This window comes from Apteryx mantelli, chromosome 2 (assembly GCF_036417845.1).
Source record: "Apteryx mantelli isolate bAptMan1 chromosome 2, bAptMan1.hap1, whole genome shotgun sequence".
Taxonomy (NCBI): Eukaryota; Metazoa; Chordata; class Aves; order Apterygiformes; family Apterygidae; genus Apteryx; species Apteryx mantelli.
Genome location: NC_089979.1, coordinates 14094189 through 14115499, shown reverse-complemented (window position 1 = coordinate 14115499; position 21311 = coordinate 14094189). Strand labels below are relative to the sequence as shown.

The window sequence follows — 21311 nt, the reverse complement described above, 5'->3', positions numbered from 1 at the left end:
GACCTGGAAAGCAGCTGCGTGCACTAAGTAGTCAGGACTCAAGTCCTTAATAAGAAAACACCAAGTCATCCTGTGGGCATGAGGCAGTCAGTGCTGACCTAAGGTTCACTACCCCTTTGCACAACCACAGGAGTGATTCAAGCTCCCGAGTTCATTTCAGAGCTTTCAGCGCACTGCTTCTCTGTCTGTTTTTTCTTGCATCTTTGCAGGACTTTGCAATTTTCTAATTTAGCTAATGAAGATAGATCCTTACAATTCTGGGGATGGCTTCTGAATTTTTTGTTTTAAAAAGAGTATTTTTTCTAAGAAAGAGAGTTTTCAAACATTCAAATGCCTGCTAGTCTGAGCAGCATTGCAAAGTTAATGTGTCAGAAGAGCATGCAACAGAACAAAATATTGATAGAGGTGAAAAGAACTAATCAATGGAGTAGCCAAGAAACTGGAGGAAGGAGGCATAAACAACAGAAGTGAGAAGCAATAGGTTAAAAAAATCAAATCAGTTAATAAAAGGACAGGGATTGAATAAAGAGAGGAGTAGTATATTTTTAAAAAATCTTACATAAAAGAAATTCGAGAATTTGGAAAGGTTGCAGAGCTCAGAAAGCTAGGCAAAAAGCTATAGCTCTACAAAATGGGTAGGAAAGTCAATGGAATTAAATGGCCTCATGGCAGAGCAAATATGGAGTAGTCAGGTCTAGCACGAAACAAGTCATCCAGATCTGGCATCAATGAAAGCACTAGAAAAATCATCAGGAGTCTCACACTTAATGTGTGATCAACTGTACAGTGTAGACCAAATTTAGCATGCTCAAGAACTCGAAGGTTTTATGACATGTCTCTGCATGGCTAGTGAGAGCATGAACTAAGGGATTATCTACACAAGAACTCATTCAGGAATAAGACGTATTTATTCTCCAAACGAGATGTACGCAGGTAAAGCTGCCCCTCTTCAGATTCCCCTCCTGTCTTAATCCAAATCAGCATTTAAGCATACCCAAGTTTTAGTTCAATCTGTGCTTTGCTCCTGGGCACCATAAGACTGGGCTGTCCTTCATCTTGCCAGTTGGAGGTAGTGAGGGATGTCTAATTTTCTGACTCTTTCTCCTGCACTTCAGCTATAAGATCATTCTTCCTGTTATCAAATCGACCCAACCTTTGTTCAGGACAGGTACTTTAGCTTCTGAAAAATTCCCCACTCCCACACACAATCCAGGAGACAAGCCTGTATGAGAGATTTGTATCAATCCTTTATACAGCAACACATGGTTATGTAAAAGCTGGGACACGCAAGTACTGAGACAGAATACAAAGCAGGCAAGAAACACTTTTTAACTTGTAAGTGACACAATTAACACTGGAAATTCAAGACACTCATGTAAAAGTCTAGCACTTCCCAGAAAAGGGGTTTTTTTCAATAGCACGATTTTCAATGCTACAAGAAATCCTGGCCCTGCTCCATCACTGAGTGTTTGAAGTTGATTTCGCTGGGCCCAGATTTCATCCACTGCATGTTGACAACAAGACAAGCCCCAGCATGATGGCTGCAGTTTCACAAGGGCTTTGCACTGATCTTAAAGGCAAGCTGTCCCCCAAAACAGGCCTTATATGACTCAAGCTTCCCTGACCTTGCAGGCAGCCAGCTTGGGGACCTGATGCACCTGCATAGAAACGCAACAGATCCCCAATTTGTGGTGTAGCCCCAAGAGAGCTATTGCCACAGCCTGGGGTGGGGAGGCAGGAATGTGGCATCAAGGCCAGAAGGAGGGCAGGAAAGTCCCGCTGAACTCAGGCTGCAGTTTCACAATACGCTGGCTTCAGCGACAAAACCGTCTCCCCAGTTCCTCGTCCAGCCCCTCAGCACTTTGCTACCTTGTGCTTTAGTCCACATTTTGCCACCAGAACCATTTTCATATCTGCTCTGCAAACTCAGTCACAGTAAAAAGCACACATTAGGAACAACCTCTTTTTTGAAGCATTACTTTAGTCCAGGTCATTAAAAAAAAATCTGCTTCTGACATGGTACTGCACACGGTTAAATCAGCACAACCAGGGAGAGCTGCCCTGCACACAGGTGGGCTGGGGGACGAAGGCATTGACCTTCTCAGGCAAGCTTTGCTGCCATGGCCAACATACAATGCAATTACACACTAATATTCTCAAACAACCTATGTGCTTTTTAATATTAATTCCAGCTAAGATATGCAGCACTTCCTGCTCTTGGGACTGCATCCTGCTCTGAACAAATTCTATATTTCCCTTAAAACTCCTGGGAATGTCCTGGTCTGGAGAACCACGGAACTGAGCAAGAAGTGCGAAATAGAGAACTGTCCTCAGGCAGCAAAGACAAAGCTTGAAAAACATTATAAGTGTGGGATTTATCTCTGGTAAATTTAATCACCTAAAAGTCAGCTTTCACTGGGGAAACAGACCTAGTCTCCCTACCACCAGCAAGAAGGGAGAGAGTGGCATCTCTCTAGAGAACTATTTAGCTCATTTTTCTGTCTGTTGACCATAATGAAAGCAGGGATGCTTGGCCTAGCCTAAATGCCTAACACAAGAGGAATCCTCTCTTAAGGTCTGAAAATGCTCGGGAAAGGGGAAACAAAAATAAAATCACAAGTATCTTTCTCAGCTGTTTGCATTCTCTCAGAATTAGAAACTAAGATTTTGGGGGTGGCAGAAGTCACTGCACATGCAGTAAAAAAGCAGTATAAAGCAAGCAAAAGGAAGCATTCAAAAATACATGCAACTTCATTTTACAAAACGGAACGAGGAAAAGGGGGGAATGACTTCTCCTTTCAAGCAGAAGTCCAAACAAGTTAGATGATGTTCCTTTAAGAACGAGGACTGCACCCAATACTTCATCCCTCAAAACAAAGTCAAATTCATTTTTACAACTTGATGGAAGTCTAGGTTAAAATTTCATTTCGCATGGCATCTAGCTTTGCATCTTTGTTAAAACACATTCCCTGTTAGCATATCTCCCAATTATTCAAGAACTTCAAAAATATAGAAATGGCTCTTTTCTGCACTCTCTGAGTGCTAAAACAATGACATCCCCTTCACAGTTGCTTAAACAAAATTAAGCCCCAATTATAATTATGATAGTGCTTGATGGCAAATTTAAGGCTATCTAGAAATCTGGGCTGCAGTCTGGCTGCAGGATCCACAAGTGGGAACCCCTGCAGTTTCCAGCAAGATCTGAAACTACTGAGGAGACAGATTTCTCTGGCAGTTCTGGTATGAGAAAGTTATCAACAGGTCATTCTCCTTTCTGTCCCATGTGATATAATATATGACCGCAGGTCATGATAGCATCACAGTGACAATCCCATTTCACACGGTGAACGCGCTGCATTCCTGAGCTCCAAAGGGAAGAGCATTCCCACGACTCTGAATGTCAAGGTACCACGAGTGTATTTCCTTTCTGCTATTGCTTCTGCAACATGCAAATCCAAAAACTTGGCCAAGAAGTACTGCAAAGCTAACCATGCCCAAAAGATTTGAGTCTCTCTTGGTTTTCTTTGCTGAAGTCCAGCTCACAGCACAACTACACCCAAGTAGAAAAGGATCAGCCTCCGAAAAGTGAATAAGAGGAAAATGAAAAGAACAGACTTTGGATCCAGCACAAAGTTTCTTAAGCATTCAATTTCTAATCAGTGTTCCTAGACATTAATAATTCTGTCTCTCCTGGCAGCCAGCCACTGGGCCTACCTCTCATATATGATTACCATCACTGTTGATACAAATAAAACGACACAGAACATTTGGAGGTGGCGGGCACATTTAGCGTAGGCTCTAGCTTCACGACTGTCCATGCCACAAGCCAGGCTTCTTTTCATTAATTGGGGTGAAAGGGGCTGTAGCACAATCAGAAAACACTGAAATCAGACAACACTACCCACATAGTGGGCAGGGTGCAAAAAGCATTGGCCCTGGTAATGGAAACATTTCACGCTTTGCTACAGATAATTTAAGCTCAATTAACCTCACCACCTTACAACATGCCAAGCTGAGCTGTGAGGATATACAGCGCCAGGAAGGAGTCCAGCAATCCCACCCGATGCATAGACATTCAACAATGCTCCTACTAGCAATGATTTTTAAGTGTCTTACTCCTCCTCTTGTCACGGGTAATTCAGATATAGCAGAATTCAGAGGTGACCAAAGCATGAGTCGTACCAACAATACTGCCAAAACCACAACACATGCAGATAACTCAACTCTCTGTTGTTGAAGATAAGAGGTATTGCAAACTAAACTCTGTTGAGCACAAATTGTGAACAGCTCCTGGGCTCTCAGGAAGCAACTTAAGTTGAACAGAGTTTATTTAGCACTAGCAAAAACACCAAGCACTTCAATATTGTAAAGCATCATACAAACAGAAAGGGCAGAATTGGACCCTTCAAATCAATTCCAGGTCTAGTACTAATTTTCATGAGGGCACAACTAGTATCTCCGTCTGAAGTAACAATTATCATTTTTTGCCATTGCTAACTTGCTCCTATAAGGTATTCCTACCAAACACTTGAAAACTAAATTTCCGAAAAAAAGAAACAAAAGCAGCTTTGCAAAGTAACACAGCGCCTCTGTGTCACTCAGCACTCCTGATCAACAGCCTCAACAGAAATGCAAGAGCTCCATTTCAAAGGAGCGATTCTGAGCCTCTACATGGAGAAGAAAATCGTTGCAAGGGAAGTTCCTTGTGAAGCCTTGTGACACAGCTGAAATACTTTATGGCCTAGGTTAAACTTTGGCTAATAAAGATTTGAACTGTTTAACTGCCTGGTAGACAGTTCACTCAGCAGCATTTTAACACGGACATAGAAGAGGCACTTGTATCCCGCTCGATGACAGACAAGCCACAAACAGGCTGTTGCTCTGGGTCAGACCCCATTTTGCTCATTCCCTCTGGAAGAAGAGCGACATTTGTGCTCAGGACACAAAGCCCAAACTGTCTCAGAGTTGGACACCATCCTTCTCACTGGCTCTGAACACTGATTTTAAGAGTTTTTTAAAGTTTAAGGGGGAAGGGTAAAAATGTAGCTAATGTCACATGCCCCCAAAGATTGTTAAGATCAAACATAATTATTTTTAAATGCTGCACTTTGAGAATACTTATATCAAGTGCTCATGGAAATCTCAAATGCATAAATTAGAGTTTAATTTGTATATTCAACATTACTATTCTTTAAAAAGAAGTTAGTCATGCCTACATTTTTTCCGGTGGAAAAAACTGTCTTCTGCAAAATGGTACTTTTCTCTTTGGCAATTGCTACCGTTTGCGTGTTTGTTTTGGTGCGGCATGGGTTGAGAGGGAGGAACAATAATGAAACATTAAGACTTTTCGTTCTCACTTTGATTTGTGACAGGTTCAATAGCAAGCAGTTTTATATATAGCTTAATCAGCACTCATTTGCCCACAGTACAGGAAAAACAACGACATGGGTCCTTGTCTTGTGGAGCCTTACCCAAATGAGTAATTCATAATTAGCTTCAACGAAATCTATTAAGATACTTAATGTCTACAAAGGTCATCTGAATGTGGGTAGTTGCAGGATCAGGGCACAGAGAGAGAAATAAACTTCAGTCACAGTACAACTGCTATGGAGAATACCATATTTTGGCTGCCCTTGTTCCTTGTCCACTCCTTTTCAGCCCAGAAAGTGAAATATTTTCATATAGTGTTCTTACTCACTATTTATTTAAAGACTTTGAAGAGACAGCGTGATGTACTTTGACTTTGCAAGTGCTCTCAGGGAGTACCTGTGAGCAAGAGCTGCTGATCCCAGAGCAGCTGGGGAGGGGCAGGAGCGAGGCCAGTGGGCAGGAGGAGCACAGGAGACCGCCAGCCTCACCAAGCCCCTCATCCCCAGCCCTGCAGTGGTCCTGCTGCCACCTCACCGGCTCAGCAGTGCCGCACTGGGATGCTGGCAAATGTCCACCCAGGAGCAGGCAGAGGCTGAAAGGGCCTCTCTTCTGGAGCCCTGGGGCCTTGCTTTGCTGCTGTGACTCACGCAAATATTCAGTGGGACGATTCAGAGGGCTGCATCATTGGGCCAGGCATCAGACGTGACCCCCCCAAACAGCCCGAGGCCTGGGGGCCGTGCAACTGAAGCACTGTGCCTTTTGTATCAGACACCCCTCATTTTTTCTCCTACCTTTTATTAAAAAAAAAAATATTCAGAAAATGTACCATTGCAGGTCTGCCTCTCACTTGACTTTTCTGAATCAGCTATTATGCTTTAACCAGGTACTCGTCATTAATACTGTAAGAGCTTTCTTTGAAACACTATTCCGAAGGTATGATTACAGGTTTGAAATTAGGGGTTAGTTTCAACTCCCTATATTTTCTAATGCTGCCTATATTTAAAAGAAAAAAAAAAAAGGTAATTGGATTGCATTCCAAGCCTGGAGACTCAGGGCTCCTGAGCTAACCAGAAATCTCCAAACACATCAGACTAGAAATACAGCACAGTTGTAGCTTCCGTACTGTCTGTCATGATACCAATTCTGTCACCTTTCAATCACTTTTAAACTTTGGTTGCAGCTTTGCACATCTTGAAAGATAAAGAAATACATGAGGTTTGGCTTTTAGCCAGAAGGCCATGGACAGCTGGTAGAGCTTGCCTGGACACATCATTCATCCCCAGCAAGGCTCTGTCACCGTACTGATCCACAGACATCCAGCTGGGATAAAGGCAGAAGGCTAACACTTTGTGCAGTTACTTGTTCAGCTACAACTGCAAATTTTCTTGCATAATCAGTCTGATAAACAGCCAACTTTTTTCTGATGTTGCCTTGCATCCTAAAGTTGGAAACTAGAAAGGAGGTGAGCAGTATGCAGAATGATCTGGGGAGAGAAGAGTGTCTGTTGTGGGGTGGGAGAAGACACATGGAGATTTTGGGGTTGGTGCACTCTGTAAATCCAGAAGATCTCCAGTTACTGTCCCAGTCTTGCATTACACACTGCAACAGCAGTAAGTCAGGGCTGAGCAGCAAACTGGATTTTTTTTTCCTGGAGAACTATCCACCATATTGAAAATACTAAAGAAAGGACAGGTGGGCCCTTACGATTTCTCCTGCTCAACGGGAAACAGATGAAATTTCTGCTGGGTGCAGATTTTTGGAGAAAAACGTAACTCTCTATAAATCAACCCTCACCTGAAACCACACTTTTGTTGTGTCAGGAAACAATGATTGTTTCCTGCTCCCCATTAGATATTATTTTTAAAGTGCCTCTGCTGTTCCAGAGTGCAGAGCCAGCTCAGAAAAGGAAAGAAAATACGAAACATCCTTTGGAAAGCTGTTGATACAGTATCTCCTGTCATCCTGGAATTCAGAAAAACCTTAGATTTTGCAAACAAAGGGGCTCTGAAGAAGTAACATTTGGACACATATCTAAATAAAGACTCTGACTTTTCAGAGGTTTTCCCATCATTAACATTCCCGGCTTTCAGGATCTGAATCCAAATCAGAACATTTTGCTTTTTAAGGATCCAAAGCTCAGCCTCAGATTTGACTGTGCTGAATTATTCAACCTTTATGATTTGCACTGAACAGTAGATTAAGAAATAACGGCTGTTTAATCAATGATTTTTGTACAAGTGACTGAACTCAGAGACTGACCTGCTGCCATGTCTCTTTTACAGTGCTTTCGTTCATTAGGTTTTGGGGATTGGGAAGGGAGAAAGGGCAAACTGAAGAGGTTGTGGGGAGGTGGAGTATGGAGTGAGGTTTACTAAGCAAAGTAAAGCAGCGTGTTTACACATGCTCAACTAAATATTTGCGAGCAGGTCTCGTTAGCCATGTAGGAAGCCGGCAAAGTGAGTCAATGCCCAGGAAGGACTGAAGATCTGTCCATATTATTTTACTGGAGAATTAGTGCAATAGGTATCTGAGACAGGATAAAGTTGTATCAAGATCAAGTCAAGACAGACTCCATCTATTTCTATTTTCGCAGAACAATTAACTTAATCTACATAGCACTGACAACAAGCAAATTCTGTCCTGGGCATGAGCAAATACACATATGACACTTTAGAGATAGTTAAAAAGTGCTACCTGCATGCAGGGTTCACAGTGTTCGCTGTATGTGTGCACCCACTGAAACCTTGTTATATGGCTGATAGACAAATAGCTGTGCCTGCCTTTGGGCAGTGAACAGGAGAAGAGCAAAGAGAAAGAAAAACAAAACACACACAAAAAAATCTCTTATTCCCCCTCAGAAATCATCTGTGATCCTTTGTAGTTCCATGAGCACTTCTTGATTCATTCCCATATATAGGGCTCCACGTGCAAGTCTAACAGAGCAGAAGTTAGAAAGATGGCATGTCTGCAGGCAAAGTCTAATTTAATTTACAGCTGCACTAAGCAGATACTATTAAAGTTGCACCTAGAAGAGCTATTTTAGGCAAGTTTTAGAGGCTAAGAAAGTTTCTTTCTCATTTCCCTCTGTCTTCAAAGTTTTACTGTAAGTTTCACAGAAATAAAGAAGCATACCTCTATCACTATGAGTAACTGAAAAGATCAAACACAAACACCTTACAGGAACTCCTGTAATAAATCACTTGTGACTTCTCCACTTAGAAGCATATCTGTCTTGGCTCATAACAAATACACATCCTTCTCCACTTTACACAATGCGTGCATTGACACAAAAGGAACAGAACAAAGTGATTAAGAAGAACAGCATGTCTAAAGTTTCTAAAGAACAGCATAAATACATTTTTTTATACAAATGAATCACACATTTTAACAAGATTGGAAAAAACTACTGCACTGAGCTGGTCAAAACTTTTTGGCCAAGAAAATTTCCTCTTGTTAAATATGACATGATTGCAAAGATTTTCCATGAGAAGAATACACCTCGGATAATTCTCTGCTATTCTACTTCAAAAATTCTAATGAAAAAAAATTTTTAATATAATTTCAAATCAACCTTTTGAAAGCAAATTGCTTTCTTATTTAAACCTGAAATGTCATTTCAAATTAAAACATCATAAAGATTCCACAGAAGCCAGTGTGTTTTCAAGTCAACCCTTCCTTTCCTCCCTCAAAAAACAAAAGATATTTGTCCATCAATACCTTTTCTTAAGAGGGAAAACCTTGAAAATCTTCTAAGGTGTTAAAATTATTTATGCACACAGACAGAAAGCTCTGGCAGTACCTGAATGAAAACTCAGACATATAATACTAACATTTCTTAAGGTATGTTCAGCAGAAAAGTTCGATATATATAAAATAAAATCAACATAGAATGGTCCTAGCATAGCAGTTCTTTCACAGGCACACCCCAGAATTGATTTATTTTTATTGGGTTAAATTTAAAATATGTACCTAGACTCAGTATTTACTTCTTCAAGGCTTTGCAGACAAAGTGCTGCTGTTTTGATAGTCTATCCCACATGTTTATTAAAATAGATATAACTCAGTGAAAGGAAAACATAAAACTGGCAGAGGACCATTTTTAGTTTCAGGAATATTTTACAAGCCATCTTCTGGAACTTCATATGTCTTTCCTTAATGGAGCCTTTCAAGGCTGATTTTAATGTGTTAAGTGGAAATTCCACTAGTTTGTCACTGCAATGTTTTCTTTAAGACCTGTCCTCATACATCATACAGGTACGGTTTATTTATACAGACAGCCATTCATTGAATGGACTAGGAATGTCTTAAAACTAGTTGCTTTCACTTGCATTCTTCCGGAATTAAAACGCTGTTTTCTTTCAACGCCTGTTTGGCTGGACACTTCTGCAGGGTTTCACAAACATAAAGAAGACAGAAGTTGCTAGCAGTTTCCTTTACTTTTTTTAAGGCAGGAATACAGATTTCCTCCCCAAAGCTAGGCAAGAGGCTGTGTCTATAAATGCCTCAGCATCAGACAACAAACCAACTGCTACAGCTGCAAAGAAGAGGACAGCAAAAGCCAACCAAGCAAGAGAGGCTTCAAAGGGATTAGCTGTAGCATCTGTAGCACCTCGAGATTCGTCCGCAGGTTTAAATGTTGCTTGTATCTCTCCCCAACAGCATGCTCAGGACTTCCTCAGCTGTTTGAGGAATTTGAGCTATGTTAATACTTTGACAGGCCATTTACCTGAGCAGTATCTAAATTCTGCTGCTTGAGCTAGACAGGTTTAATTTAGGCAAACCATGGTAGTAACACCTGGAGCTCTACACCAAGAGCCTGTGGTCACCACCCAATTCACTCCAGCTTTAAGCTGGTTCCCTTTTTCTTGCCCAATGCATATCTTTCTGACTGTACTCGACCAGCTGTGTACTCCTGCTCTTCACCCTGGAAGAGGCTTTCCAATGGCACAATATGTAAAGCCTCCCTGTGCAGCACTGAGCGAGGACAGCCCGCCATGCTGCCTTTACAGCGGCGAGTGACTTGTCCCTCAATATGCATTGAATCAGCCCTTCCAGATCCGACAAAGCCCCAGCAGCCTAAAGTCAGTGCAACCATGCTGCCTCAGCAGAGCAACGACATTTGAAGGTCCAGCCCAAAATGAGGAATGTCCACTGACCGGGCTGTTCATTACAGAAATATGTACATAAACACCTTTTAAAGTGTTTGCCTCTGTGAGCAGGTATGTATTTATACTATAAGTAATCCTACAAGAACCCTTCTGGTTCTCTGGAGACACCTCTCCATCCCAGACATGCATCGCTGACGGAGGTCATGTACTAGCAGAGTCAGCCACTGCACAGGACAGTAAAATGAGGCAAAAGCAGCAGACAGTTACCAAAAATAATGTATTCTTTGGAAAGCACCAGTAATTTGGAAGGTTTTTTTCCTTTTTTTTCTATCCAGAGCATCTCCAACAAGCTGTAAAGATGTTGCGGGGGGAGGGGGGTGGTAAAACAAACCCAAAGAACTTAAGCAGCAAGTATTGAAGGCAAATCCTGCTCATCTCATTCCTGGAAAATACTCCTGGAAGTCCAACAATTAAATCTCTCCTTTGGCTTCAAGTCAGGGAGAGAAGGCTCCCGGTGGCTTTCGCCCTGCAAGAGTAAGACCAACAGGAAGCTGCCTACTACAAGAGAAATCACTTCTACCACTACCTCCCTGCCAGCCCCAGTAAAGACTCAGTCCCTGCTTCCAGGTTGTTTTGCAATGACTAATCCTGAACTCTGGGATCTAACAGAGAAACTCTCGCTGTTTGAGTTACAATTATTACTATTAGCTTAAAGGAAACCTCATAAGCCACATACTGGTAACATTAAACCTCTCCAGCATCTTCACCTTCCCACACCACCAAAAAAAGCACAGCTGTCTCTTGCTCCTCTTGCAAAATCAGAGCCAATGATCGTTAAAACACACGTGTTAGCATAATAAATCATCTTGGAAACAGCTATTATTGAAATAACTGTCTTTAGACAACAGTTGGGATATGTTATTTCCATGGCATAACTTTCAATAGTCTCTCACAACTATTTGGTTATGTTAAAAGTCAGAATTGTTATTATGCCATCAGAATACGCCTATGGCAAATGAAATGTAAAGCTTAACTAATGGCCATATTTCCCTGAAAGGGCACATGAGGTTGATAAACAGTCACATGAGGTCATATTATCTGTTGGAGCAAGCCAGTCATGCTGTGCCTCCTTTGCCAGAAGAAAATTTATATCCTGACTGTGTTCTCTTAAAAAAAAGGAGAGTTTTTTATATTTATTTTTATATTAAGACATGTCTCTGACTTTCAGAAAAAGGATCCTGTTTCTCAGATACTTTATGCAATAACAGGAACTTATGCTAATTCATGCCATTAAACTGAACAGAACCTGTTCACACACACACACACAAGATACTCACCTGTGTGCTTACCAGAACAGACTCACTCCTTAGATTCATGTCTAAAGATTTCAGCTGAAACGTCCCTGAACAGCGAGGAAATAAACCTAACCGAAGCCTTATTTTGGATGACTTTTAAAGCTGTGCCAACAAGCATGACTTCCAACAGCTCAGCAAAAAGCTGCATAACATTTTAAGAAGGAGTGTGCTGTATGTTAATCATTTCTAATCAGAGACAGTTTCTCCACATCTACTGTTCTGGCTCATTTCCTTACAATTAAGAGCTCCATTTTACTCAATTGCTAGAATACAGATGTGCTACTTTGGCACTGACCTGCTGTACTGTACCCTTAGTATATACACAGTGAGAGCCATAACCACTTCAGTAGTTCAGATTCTAGACAGAAAGAACTAAAGCCAAACCATAATAAACGTGCACAACGGCAGCAGTCAGAAATTCAAGCCTGCCAAAGAGCTATTCAGGAATTATGACCCTTGATTTAATTTACATGAAGGAACGAGTCTAACCCAACAGCAATCCAGTACCTTGCAGTGAAGCAATCTGATAGTCGATTCGCAGTTGATGCACGCTTACTGAGAGAACGGGCGGCTCGAGCTCACGGCAGAACATGAGATGCAGAACGCCTCCCTGAAGGACATGTGTCCTCGCTCACTCACACAGACACTCAGAGAAGACAGGAGAGTTAAAGCCATGCTTCCTGTTTTCACCTTTATCAGACTATATGTAAAATACTTTCACAGAGAAGATGACAGTCTTTGTACACAAGTTTGATAACTTCTGTTCTGGAGAGAAGTATGTTTTGACAGCTGAGCAGAAGGTGATTGACTCTATCCTGTCTTTCCCAACTGCTCATTTGAGTTAGCTAAATAAGTTTCATGTCCTACTTCATTACTCAGTGCTCAAAGAATCTGCAAGGTGTTGGATGCTGTAATTTCAATGAACCCCCTTCCTTCCAAAAGTGGAAGGCACAGAATGCAGTGGATATATTGGCCATCTGTTAAAGCATGGAGACAGAGACACACAGAGGGGATTTCTTAGTCCTGCTGCAAAATAGCAGCTGTCTATTTAAGACCATGAAGGAGGCTTATAACCCACCTTCCAACATACAGCATGAGCGACAAGTACCACTCAGCACATTCTCACTTCTACATACCTTGTAATTTCTCACAAACTTATCCAGCCAGAATCAGTCATGCATCACCTCAAAGGTTTTCCAATTTATTCACTGCAGCGAGGAACCTCAAGGCATATACTGAATGCTGCCAGTCCTCTGATGCTCCCTATCTCCACAGAGCGCTTTGTGCCACTGCTAAAACGGCCTATTTATTCCTACTATTCTGTCTTATTCTTAGCTGTTTTTCAATTTGACACAACACTTCATGCGTCTTTCCATGATGACTCTAAGTACAAACGCGCTAGCAAAGACCCTCAGCATAGATGCAGCATAGACAGCAGCATTCTTCTTTGCTTGGCATAGTTAACAGTTTGGAGAGGCGACATAACTGAATAAACAAAGCTCATGTCCGCTGGCCCAGCTACTTCATGCCAGCTAACTGGCACTGAGGTCCGTGGTGACCTCACTGCTGCTGTGGTGAGATCACGGAGGGGGGACACCAGACATGAATCTTGCTCACCTCAACCCACCAAATCAAGGCCAGCAAAAATTTTATGCAGGCTACATTCAAACCCTTTAGCAGCTTCTAATCCAATACATAGCTAAAAGACTTTTTGAATGTTCTAGTAAATCACAGCTACCATCCCTTCTTCACCACCTATTTTTCTGAGCTGCCTGAAGAATTATTACAGGCTTGAAAAGCCAGAGTCTCCTGTGCACTACTGGGACAGCTTTGTTCCCATCACATTTTGTTCATTTATGCATGCTATTGCTCCCTTGAACTACTGTTTATTCCAATTTCCTTTCTACTGAAGTAGCTGTACCAATCCTAACAAGTAGCCATGGCAACCTAATCTCAGAGAATAAAGTACAAAATAATCCTATAATCAGAAATCTATATTAGAAAAATGAAGTGGAAATAACATGTTCTTGAACACTAGAAGTAAGTGACCACTGGAACAGACTACAAATAGTTATGGTAAATTCTCCAACATTTATGAACTCTCAATGCACACAAATGAATTCTGTACTTAAGATCAAATTTAGAGATAGGTTACTACTAGGGGAAAGTCCATACCATGTGTTTTGAAGACAATGATATTAAGAAAGTAAAAAAATCCTTCCAAATCTATATCTGAAATGATCAAGCTATTGTGATCAGCACTTGTTATCATGCTAAAGAGCAAGCTATGTAAGATTTCACAGCAAAGGAGCTTCAACTGGGCTGTTCCAAATCCAAACCGTGGTTTGAATAATGGAGACTCTGTTACCTCTCTTGGGATGGATGCATAGCGAGCATTTCCAATCCAACTCCAGTAGGAGGCAGGGACAGGAACGGGCCACTGCTGTTTGTGACCACCCGTGTGAAACCTAGATTCCCAGGGGTGTGGAACTGGCCTGCAGTGAAAAGGTACCTGCCATGGCAAAATTAAGATACAGATACTGTCTTGTTAACTACAGCAAAAGCTTTAGCCTTTTAAATTCATTCTGTCCAATGGTTTTAAAAATTCATCAAACATTTGCAGCAAATTTTCAGTTTAAATTTTCCCAGTGGAATTACTGCTGGAATTTTAGAAGATGTTTTATTCTAGTTGTACTTAACATGTATGCAGACTATATATTTGCAATTGAAACCTAGATCCCTAGACATATTTAATCTTCTAAGCACCATTAAGGAACTGGAGCTAACTCTGAAGGAAAAACAAGATCCAAGGTGGGGGGTGAGAGAGGAACCCTGCACTTGATCCAAATCCAGGAATATTTTGCATGCAATAGCCTTACTTTCTTTACAGTAACTGAGAAAGAGGACTCGTACCAGATTTATTGCAAAGAGGATGTACTGATTCTTATCAGTGAAAGGCGATACAGACTGTCTGGACTGTGAAATTAGTCTGTAATCTAATCTAATCAATGAATGATACATCAAGTGCTCCCACTCAAGCTTCCCCATCAGCTTCAGACAGCTGAAACGAAACTGAGATTCTCATAGACTTCTTTGAAACAGTCTTGCTGAGAATGAGCTTACCTTCTTCTCTACCTTTCAATTTCACTTTCAAACAGATGTGTGTAAAGGGCAGGCACACCGTCTATAAAGTATGATATAGCCCCTAAATAGAAAGAATTTCCCTAACTGCATTATTTGCTGGCACGAAAAAAAAAAAAGTAGAGTGTTTTCTCCATACATTTACTGGAAGTGTAAGGAACAACTAGGCACACAATCTGCCATCACTGAGATTTACAGCCCTGATAGTAGCAAGTAGTTAGGTCACGAAGGCACTTAAGTGTCCCGTGCCTCATGCCTCCTCACGCTTGCAAGGGACGCACATTCTTGGGTAAATAATGTATTGTGTTAACCTCCCCCAGGAATTTCCTCTTGTCAGTACGTTACTAAAAGAAACATGAAAACATAGATAAGAGAGAAAAATACAGCCAGCAAGTAGCCCCTGCCTATTTTGCACTATTTCAACACACTGATAATTCACACAGGTGGAATTCCTTTGCTTTATCCAAGGAAAATTTTAAAGGGGTAGGAAGGGGAGACTCCTTACAATTCTTACAGAAATATGGCTTGGAAATCAATACATACTACTACGTACGGCAGGCACCACGCTTATGCTGACATTGCTTTAATGCAGTAACGTTCAACTTGCAGCCTGCAGCCTCCTGACAGTCTGTGGGTTGCTCCCAAGAGGCCTGCAGAAGATGACTACAGCTTCTTGTCTGTAGGCTCAAATTTGCCACATAGGGGGTTGCTCCTCCGTGGAAAATTCCCAGAGTCTGCAAACACGGAGAGGGTGCGAGAGCCACTTCTCTAGGGAGCTCTACCTGCCACCTTGCCCTTGTGTCAGCTTAACTGGGAATCACTCAAAACAACCAACGAAAAACTCTACCACCACTAAGACGACTCTCCTCCTCCTGCTGCTTACCTCCACCGTCACAACCAGAGGCTTCCCTGCGCTCATGTCACAAGTTAGCAACTCTAAAAAGAGATCCTACAGCCAGCTAAACAAACTGTTTTTTCTTCTCCACATCTAAATACAGCATCAGGCAGAGGGGTCCTGTCCAACATCAGCAGAGACTACTTCAAGTTTTCCTTTTTCCACAGAGGACACCAGTAAAGTACAACTTGCTTGGCCCAACACAGCGTGCAAGAGCATGCCAAGGGACCGCTCTCAGCAGGATGAGATAGAAACAAAAACCTTTTGTGTCCCGAGAGCCACTCAAATGCAATGTGCTTCAAACCGCACACGAGGGGCTGCTTGATTTTCCAAAGTGCTTATTTAAGAGGACCCAATTTAACAGAACCCTGGGGAAATTATATGTACAAGCCATAGCTGTCATGATAATTTTAGCTGCCTTCCCAGCCTGCAAACAATATGCAGTGTGTAAGGAGACTGCCTTGTCTCTCGTGGAAAGAAATCCTCCACACTTGTGAGTGCTGGTGAGAAGCTAAATCCACAGAACGTACTGAACATCTGAAAACACATCCGAGGCCGGTAATCCCTACATTACTACTAACACTGCCGCTGCTCACCGACTGCTTTGCTCTCCACACACTCGTGTCCTAGCTGTGGTGGAGCACTAACAGGAAATTAAAGGTGGAAGAGGTCCATCTCTCTCTTCTTCATGGCAGTATTTCTTATGGCTCACCTCCTTCCTCATCATCACCTCCTTCTCCGCTTGAACCCTCTGCCTCACAACTCCATCACCTGTTGCCTTAATTTCCTTCCATTTATCAAATCCTACCTGCTTGCAAGGCACCTGTCACCTTGGCCAACCCCGCAGATCAGTGAGAAGGAACTGATTTATATGACTTTAGCTTAACAGCTGGACTATACAAGTGAGACTAACATCCTTCAGGAATGGGAAATGAGAGGACAGAGCAGCCCAGAGCGGCTATTAGATTTGTTAGAGTAGGACCTCTCACATTAGGCTTTCCAGCTGTGCCACCCCATAACCACACAGCTATTGCGGTTATGCCACCTCTAACCCTTTTAGCAAATAACTTCCTTTTCTACCAGCTCAGAGGCAGCAATCAATACAGCAAAAGGAGCAAATGCTGAAATCAAGCATCACCCCATCCCTTCCCATCTTTGCAGACCTTCCCCTTCCTGGCATTTGCCTCCGGTGTCAGCCCTGCCTCCCACACGCAGTGCGGAGGAAGGGAGGGAGGGAGAGAGATTTTCTGCTCCTTTCCTCCCCATACAGGAATGCAGGAGAGACTACCATTTAGTGCTGAGTTGGTAAATGCCTCATTTCACTGAGCAAGCAATTTTAGGAAGGCCACTATATAACAGAAGGGCTCCAGCACTGTGATGTTGGGTGTGTTGAGCCACACTGCCCATATCTTCAGTGCTGATAACCTCTGTTCTGCACAACCTTAAGACCCTTCCCAGGAACACACAACACCCAGAGTCTGCAGTCTCCCTGTCCCACCCGTTAAATACGCTCTAGTGCTCAGCACCTTTTCAATTGCATCAAACCAAATTAATCTTTTCTGGTCGCGAAGTCATAAGCAAGTCTCAGAATCTTCCTGAAAATGTAAATGTCACATTTTGACATTGGAAATACATACTGGCGCTGCCCTGCTAATCGGAGAAAGTTCCTACAAATGAACTGTTCAGGGGTTTTCCCTTGCCCCAACACAGCTGGCTCTTTTTAATACATAACTCTCTAAGAAGTCAGGAAATAGCAAAATTCCTATTGTCTGGAAGGAAAGGAAAACCAGTCTAATCACGAGGTCTGACACAAGGCTCTCCCTCCTACACTTTAAAGGAAAAAAAAAACTTTTTGATTTTCCTTCCTTTGGTAATAAAAAGACCATTTTAGACCGTTACTGAAGAAAGAGCTTCAAAGTGGGAAATTGAATCTCAGAGAATTGTTTTAAATGGCCTGTTTACACAAGCCATTCATGTAGAGAGATTCCCTGCTGAACTGAATAGCACCTCCTGGGGCAACACCGTGGACAGTTCTGATTTTGGTTACACTGCTAAAATAGCAAGAGAAAGCCAGGAAAAATACAGATTACAGTGTGAGAATATTTTAACTATACAGAAGGATGACTACTGAAATTGCTCTGGATTTACAAATTAACAATTCCAACTATTGTATTGCAGAAACAACCACTGAAGCACATCAGCCTACGCCTCCACAGAGCAAAGAAATCTGAGAAAACAGCTGCATGGGTAAAAGCAGCGGAGAGGAGGGTGCTAAGAGCCCATGCTGAAACTACTTGATCTTCGCTCCTACAGGGAACAAAACTGAGTCTTTTAAAAGACTCGGACAGCAGCAGTGTGTTCAGGTGGCATTACTGCATGCACTTCACAGAAGGAGAGAGTTTTGCAAGCAGTATATACATTACTGACTAGATCACAGCGAAGGTCAGCTTCTGTCTGGTCTGCACCCTAGGAAGCCCTTATGTTGTGTAAACAAACCAAAGAGAGAATTTAGATGAAATAGCCCCAATTCAGGCCTTGGAGAGAAGTTTACATTAAGACCTTGCAGGTATCTCCATAAGCGGTTTTGCTGAAGAAGAAACGCAGCTGGGTTATACGAGCTGCACAGGACCCCGGAGAACGGGGAGGCAACGGCCCACAGCATGCCAAGTCCCTCTGGGGCAACACCTCCTTGGCAGTTTTCACAGCAATGTGGACAACACCAAATAGTTTCTCAATATACACTACTGCAGACCTGGGCAAAACTGTCTCTCTTGCACTCGCTTTACTGCACAGAACTTATTCTCGAGCTTTTTGCCTAGCTTCATGCTGGAGTTGGTTGCTCACAGCTAATCTTCAAGTGTGTCTCAGTGACCTGCAGCAATGCTTCCCTTTGCTCCTCAGGATTAGAGCAAAAGATCCTCGGTGCCCCAGGAGACAAAAACACGCGGGACCCAAAGGGCTGCGGGACTGATCAGCCAGCAGCGCCTGGGGTCCGGGGCGAAGGCGGCTGGCACAGGGCAAGGCACGTAGCGCGCCCCACTGCCGGCCACCCCGCGGAAGTGAACTCCTGGGCAAAGATGCAATCGCTGTATCAAATACGCCAAGGGCGTTTTTGAAGCTGCTCATTCTCTGAGGTCTAGCAACCAAATTAATCCGTGCGAAAAGACGACGATTAAAAGCACGTGAACGCCTCTCCCCCCGCGAACTCGGTGTCCTGGGGAGCCTTGTGCTGGTGGTGACCGCTCCGGGCCCCGGCACCTCTGCTTGGGGGGCACCGTCCCTCCGCGCCTCCTCCGCGTACAGCAGCGTGTGCTCCGCGATCGCTTCCTCCAGCGACTTCTCGCAAAACTCCCCCTTGTCGCCCTGCAGCAGCGAGACGAAATGCTCCGCTCTGCAGGGATGTGGCGCGGTCGCAGCGCGGAGCCGACCCGGCGGGGAGCCGCGGCCCCGCACGGACGGGGCGGCCCGGGGCGTCCTGCGGCCCCGCACGGACGGGACGCACCGCCCGCCGGCTTGAGGACGACAGCTAACGCCCGGCTGCCCGGCGGGGCGGGGAGCTCCCCTAAACGAGGGGCTAAACGCTGAACACGCGTCGTCGGGGATCCCCGCGCAGCTTGGGATCGGGGTGGCGGCGGGGGGGATAAACTCCCGTCGCGGGAACGACAGCCGGCGAAGAAGCGGCCCCGCGCCGGGCGGCATCTCTGCACACCCACCCCCCCCCCGTCCCCGCGCGGCAGCTGCCCCGAAAGCCTCCCCCCGGGGGGGCGGGAGGGCGGCCCGGCCCCTACCTTCCAGCAGCACCTCCTTGCCGGCCCGCTTGAGCGCCTGCACCGCCTCGTCGTGGGTGGCATCGCGCAGGTCGGTGCCGTTGACGGCCAGGATGGCATCGCCCACGTAGAGGGCCTGGGTCTGGTCGGCCGCCAGCCCCTTGAAGATCTTGCTGATGAGGATGGGCATCTTGTTCTCCTTGCCCCCCTTGATGCTGATGCCCAGCCCGCCCAGCTCCTGCTTCAGCACCTTCACGCACCGCTTCTTGTTGGAGACGGCCTCGGGCACCTGCTCGGGGCGGTCGGTGAAGGCGGTGCGCACGGAGCCGCCGCCGCCGCCCTCGGCCCCGCGGCTCGCCGCCGCCCCATCGCCGCCCAGCCCGTTGTGCGCCGCGCCGTCGGGGCGCTCCTCGCCGCTCAGCACCAGCGCCTCGCCGCCCAAGTTGGCGAGCACTTTGTGCCAGCGCTCCCGCACCAAAACTTCCAGCCAGCCGCTGCGCTGCGCCCGCCCGCCGCCGCCCGCCGCCGCCGCCGCCGCCGCTACCGCCATCTTTGGAGCATGCTGGAAGCGGCGAGCACGGCGGCCCCGCGGCGCCCCGGACTTCACCCGCGGGGCGGCGGCGGCGGGCGGGACCCGCGATCCCTCCCTGCCTGCCTGCCTGCCTCCCTGCCTGCCTCCCTGCCTGCCTGCCTGCCGCGGCCGAGCGGGGCGGGGCGGGGCGGGGCGGAGCGGGCGGCCGCCCCCTCGGGCCGCGCCGGGGCGGACGCACCTGGCGGCGCCGCCCGCTGCCCGCGTGCGCGAGTGTGCGAGGGAAGGGCAGAGCACGCGTCACCCTGCTCTTCGCTCTCTGCAGGTGAGGTGCTGTTGGCAGAGAAGGCTTTGCTTTATAAAATGCGAGTTTGTTTTCCCCTGTGCGAAGAAGCAATTTTTTAAAATCTCTTTGAAATAAGGGGATTGACGCAAATAGGTGACACAAATAGCCTCTAAATTTTAGTTGTGTCAAAGCAGATTGAAAGTTGTTGCCACGTCCTACGAGAACGAAGGATGAAGGTAGTGAAGGACAAAGGCAATGGGAGCTGTACCACCCCCTCGCTGTGCCCCCTACCCTACCCCCCCAAAGTGTCGCCCCTGCACGCACGGAACAGTGTAGGACGAAGGCAGCGAATGACTGTCAAGGGTGTTTTTGTACATTTTGAGGCTGTTTTCTTCACCCTTTTGTGACTGGGTTTTAAGGCCTAGGCAGGCTGCGTTTCCCACTTCGCAGTCCCGCATTCCCCATCCTCCCAGGAAGCAGTTTGTGTGCCGGTGTGGGGCTCAGGCTCCAACCTGGGCACTAGGAAGGACAGGACTGCCTCACTGCAGGTCTGGAGCAGCCCGGGGGTCACTGTCCCCACAGCGGTGCCACTCCGTGGTCCCCGCATAGCTCCTGAACCGCTGGTTCGGTAGAGTGGCTCCGGCTTCATTCGCGAGCTGGGCTGAAACCAGCAGCAGCTCTTCACCGTTCAGGGTGTGGGGGACCAACACTTTGGGGGCCTTGGGGGTAGGGTGAACAGTGTGGGGGGAGTACAGCTCCTGTTAATATTAACTCTCCCAACATGCTCCTCGGGGCACGTGGGTCCCAAAATGCAGCATCTTGCTCCTCTCTGGAGCGGTGTCATTCATTTCTGGCACTGC

The 21311-nt window shown here is 45.1% G+C and overlaps 1 protein-coding gene across 1 annotated transcript in view; it reads right to left on the bottom strand.

Moving 5' to 3' along the window:
• Positions 1-20316, bottom strand: part of SNTB1 (syntrophin beta 1) — a 119038-nt gene extending 98722 nt beyond the window's left edge. The window contains exon 1 of the mRNA XM_067290205.1: positions 19658-20316. Coding sequence (XP_067146306.1) covers positions 19658-20186 — 529 coding nt within the window. The 5' untranslated portion in view covers positions 20187-20316. The remainder of the gene's footprint in view (positions 1-19657) is intronic.
• Positions 20317-21311: the final 995 nt, after the last annotated feature.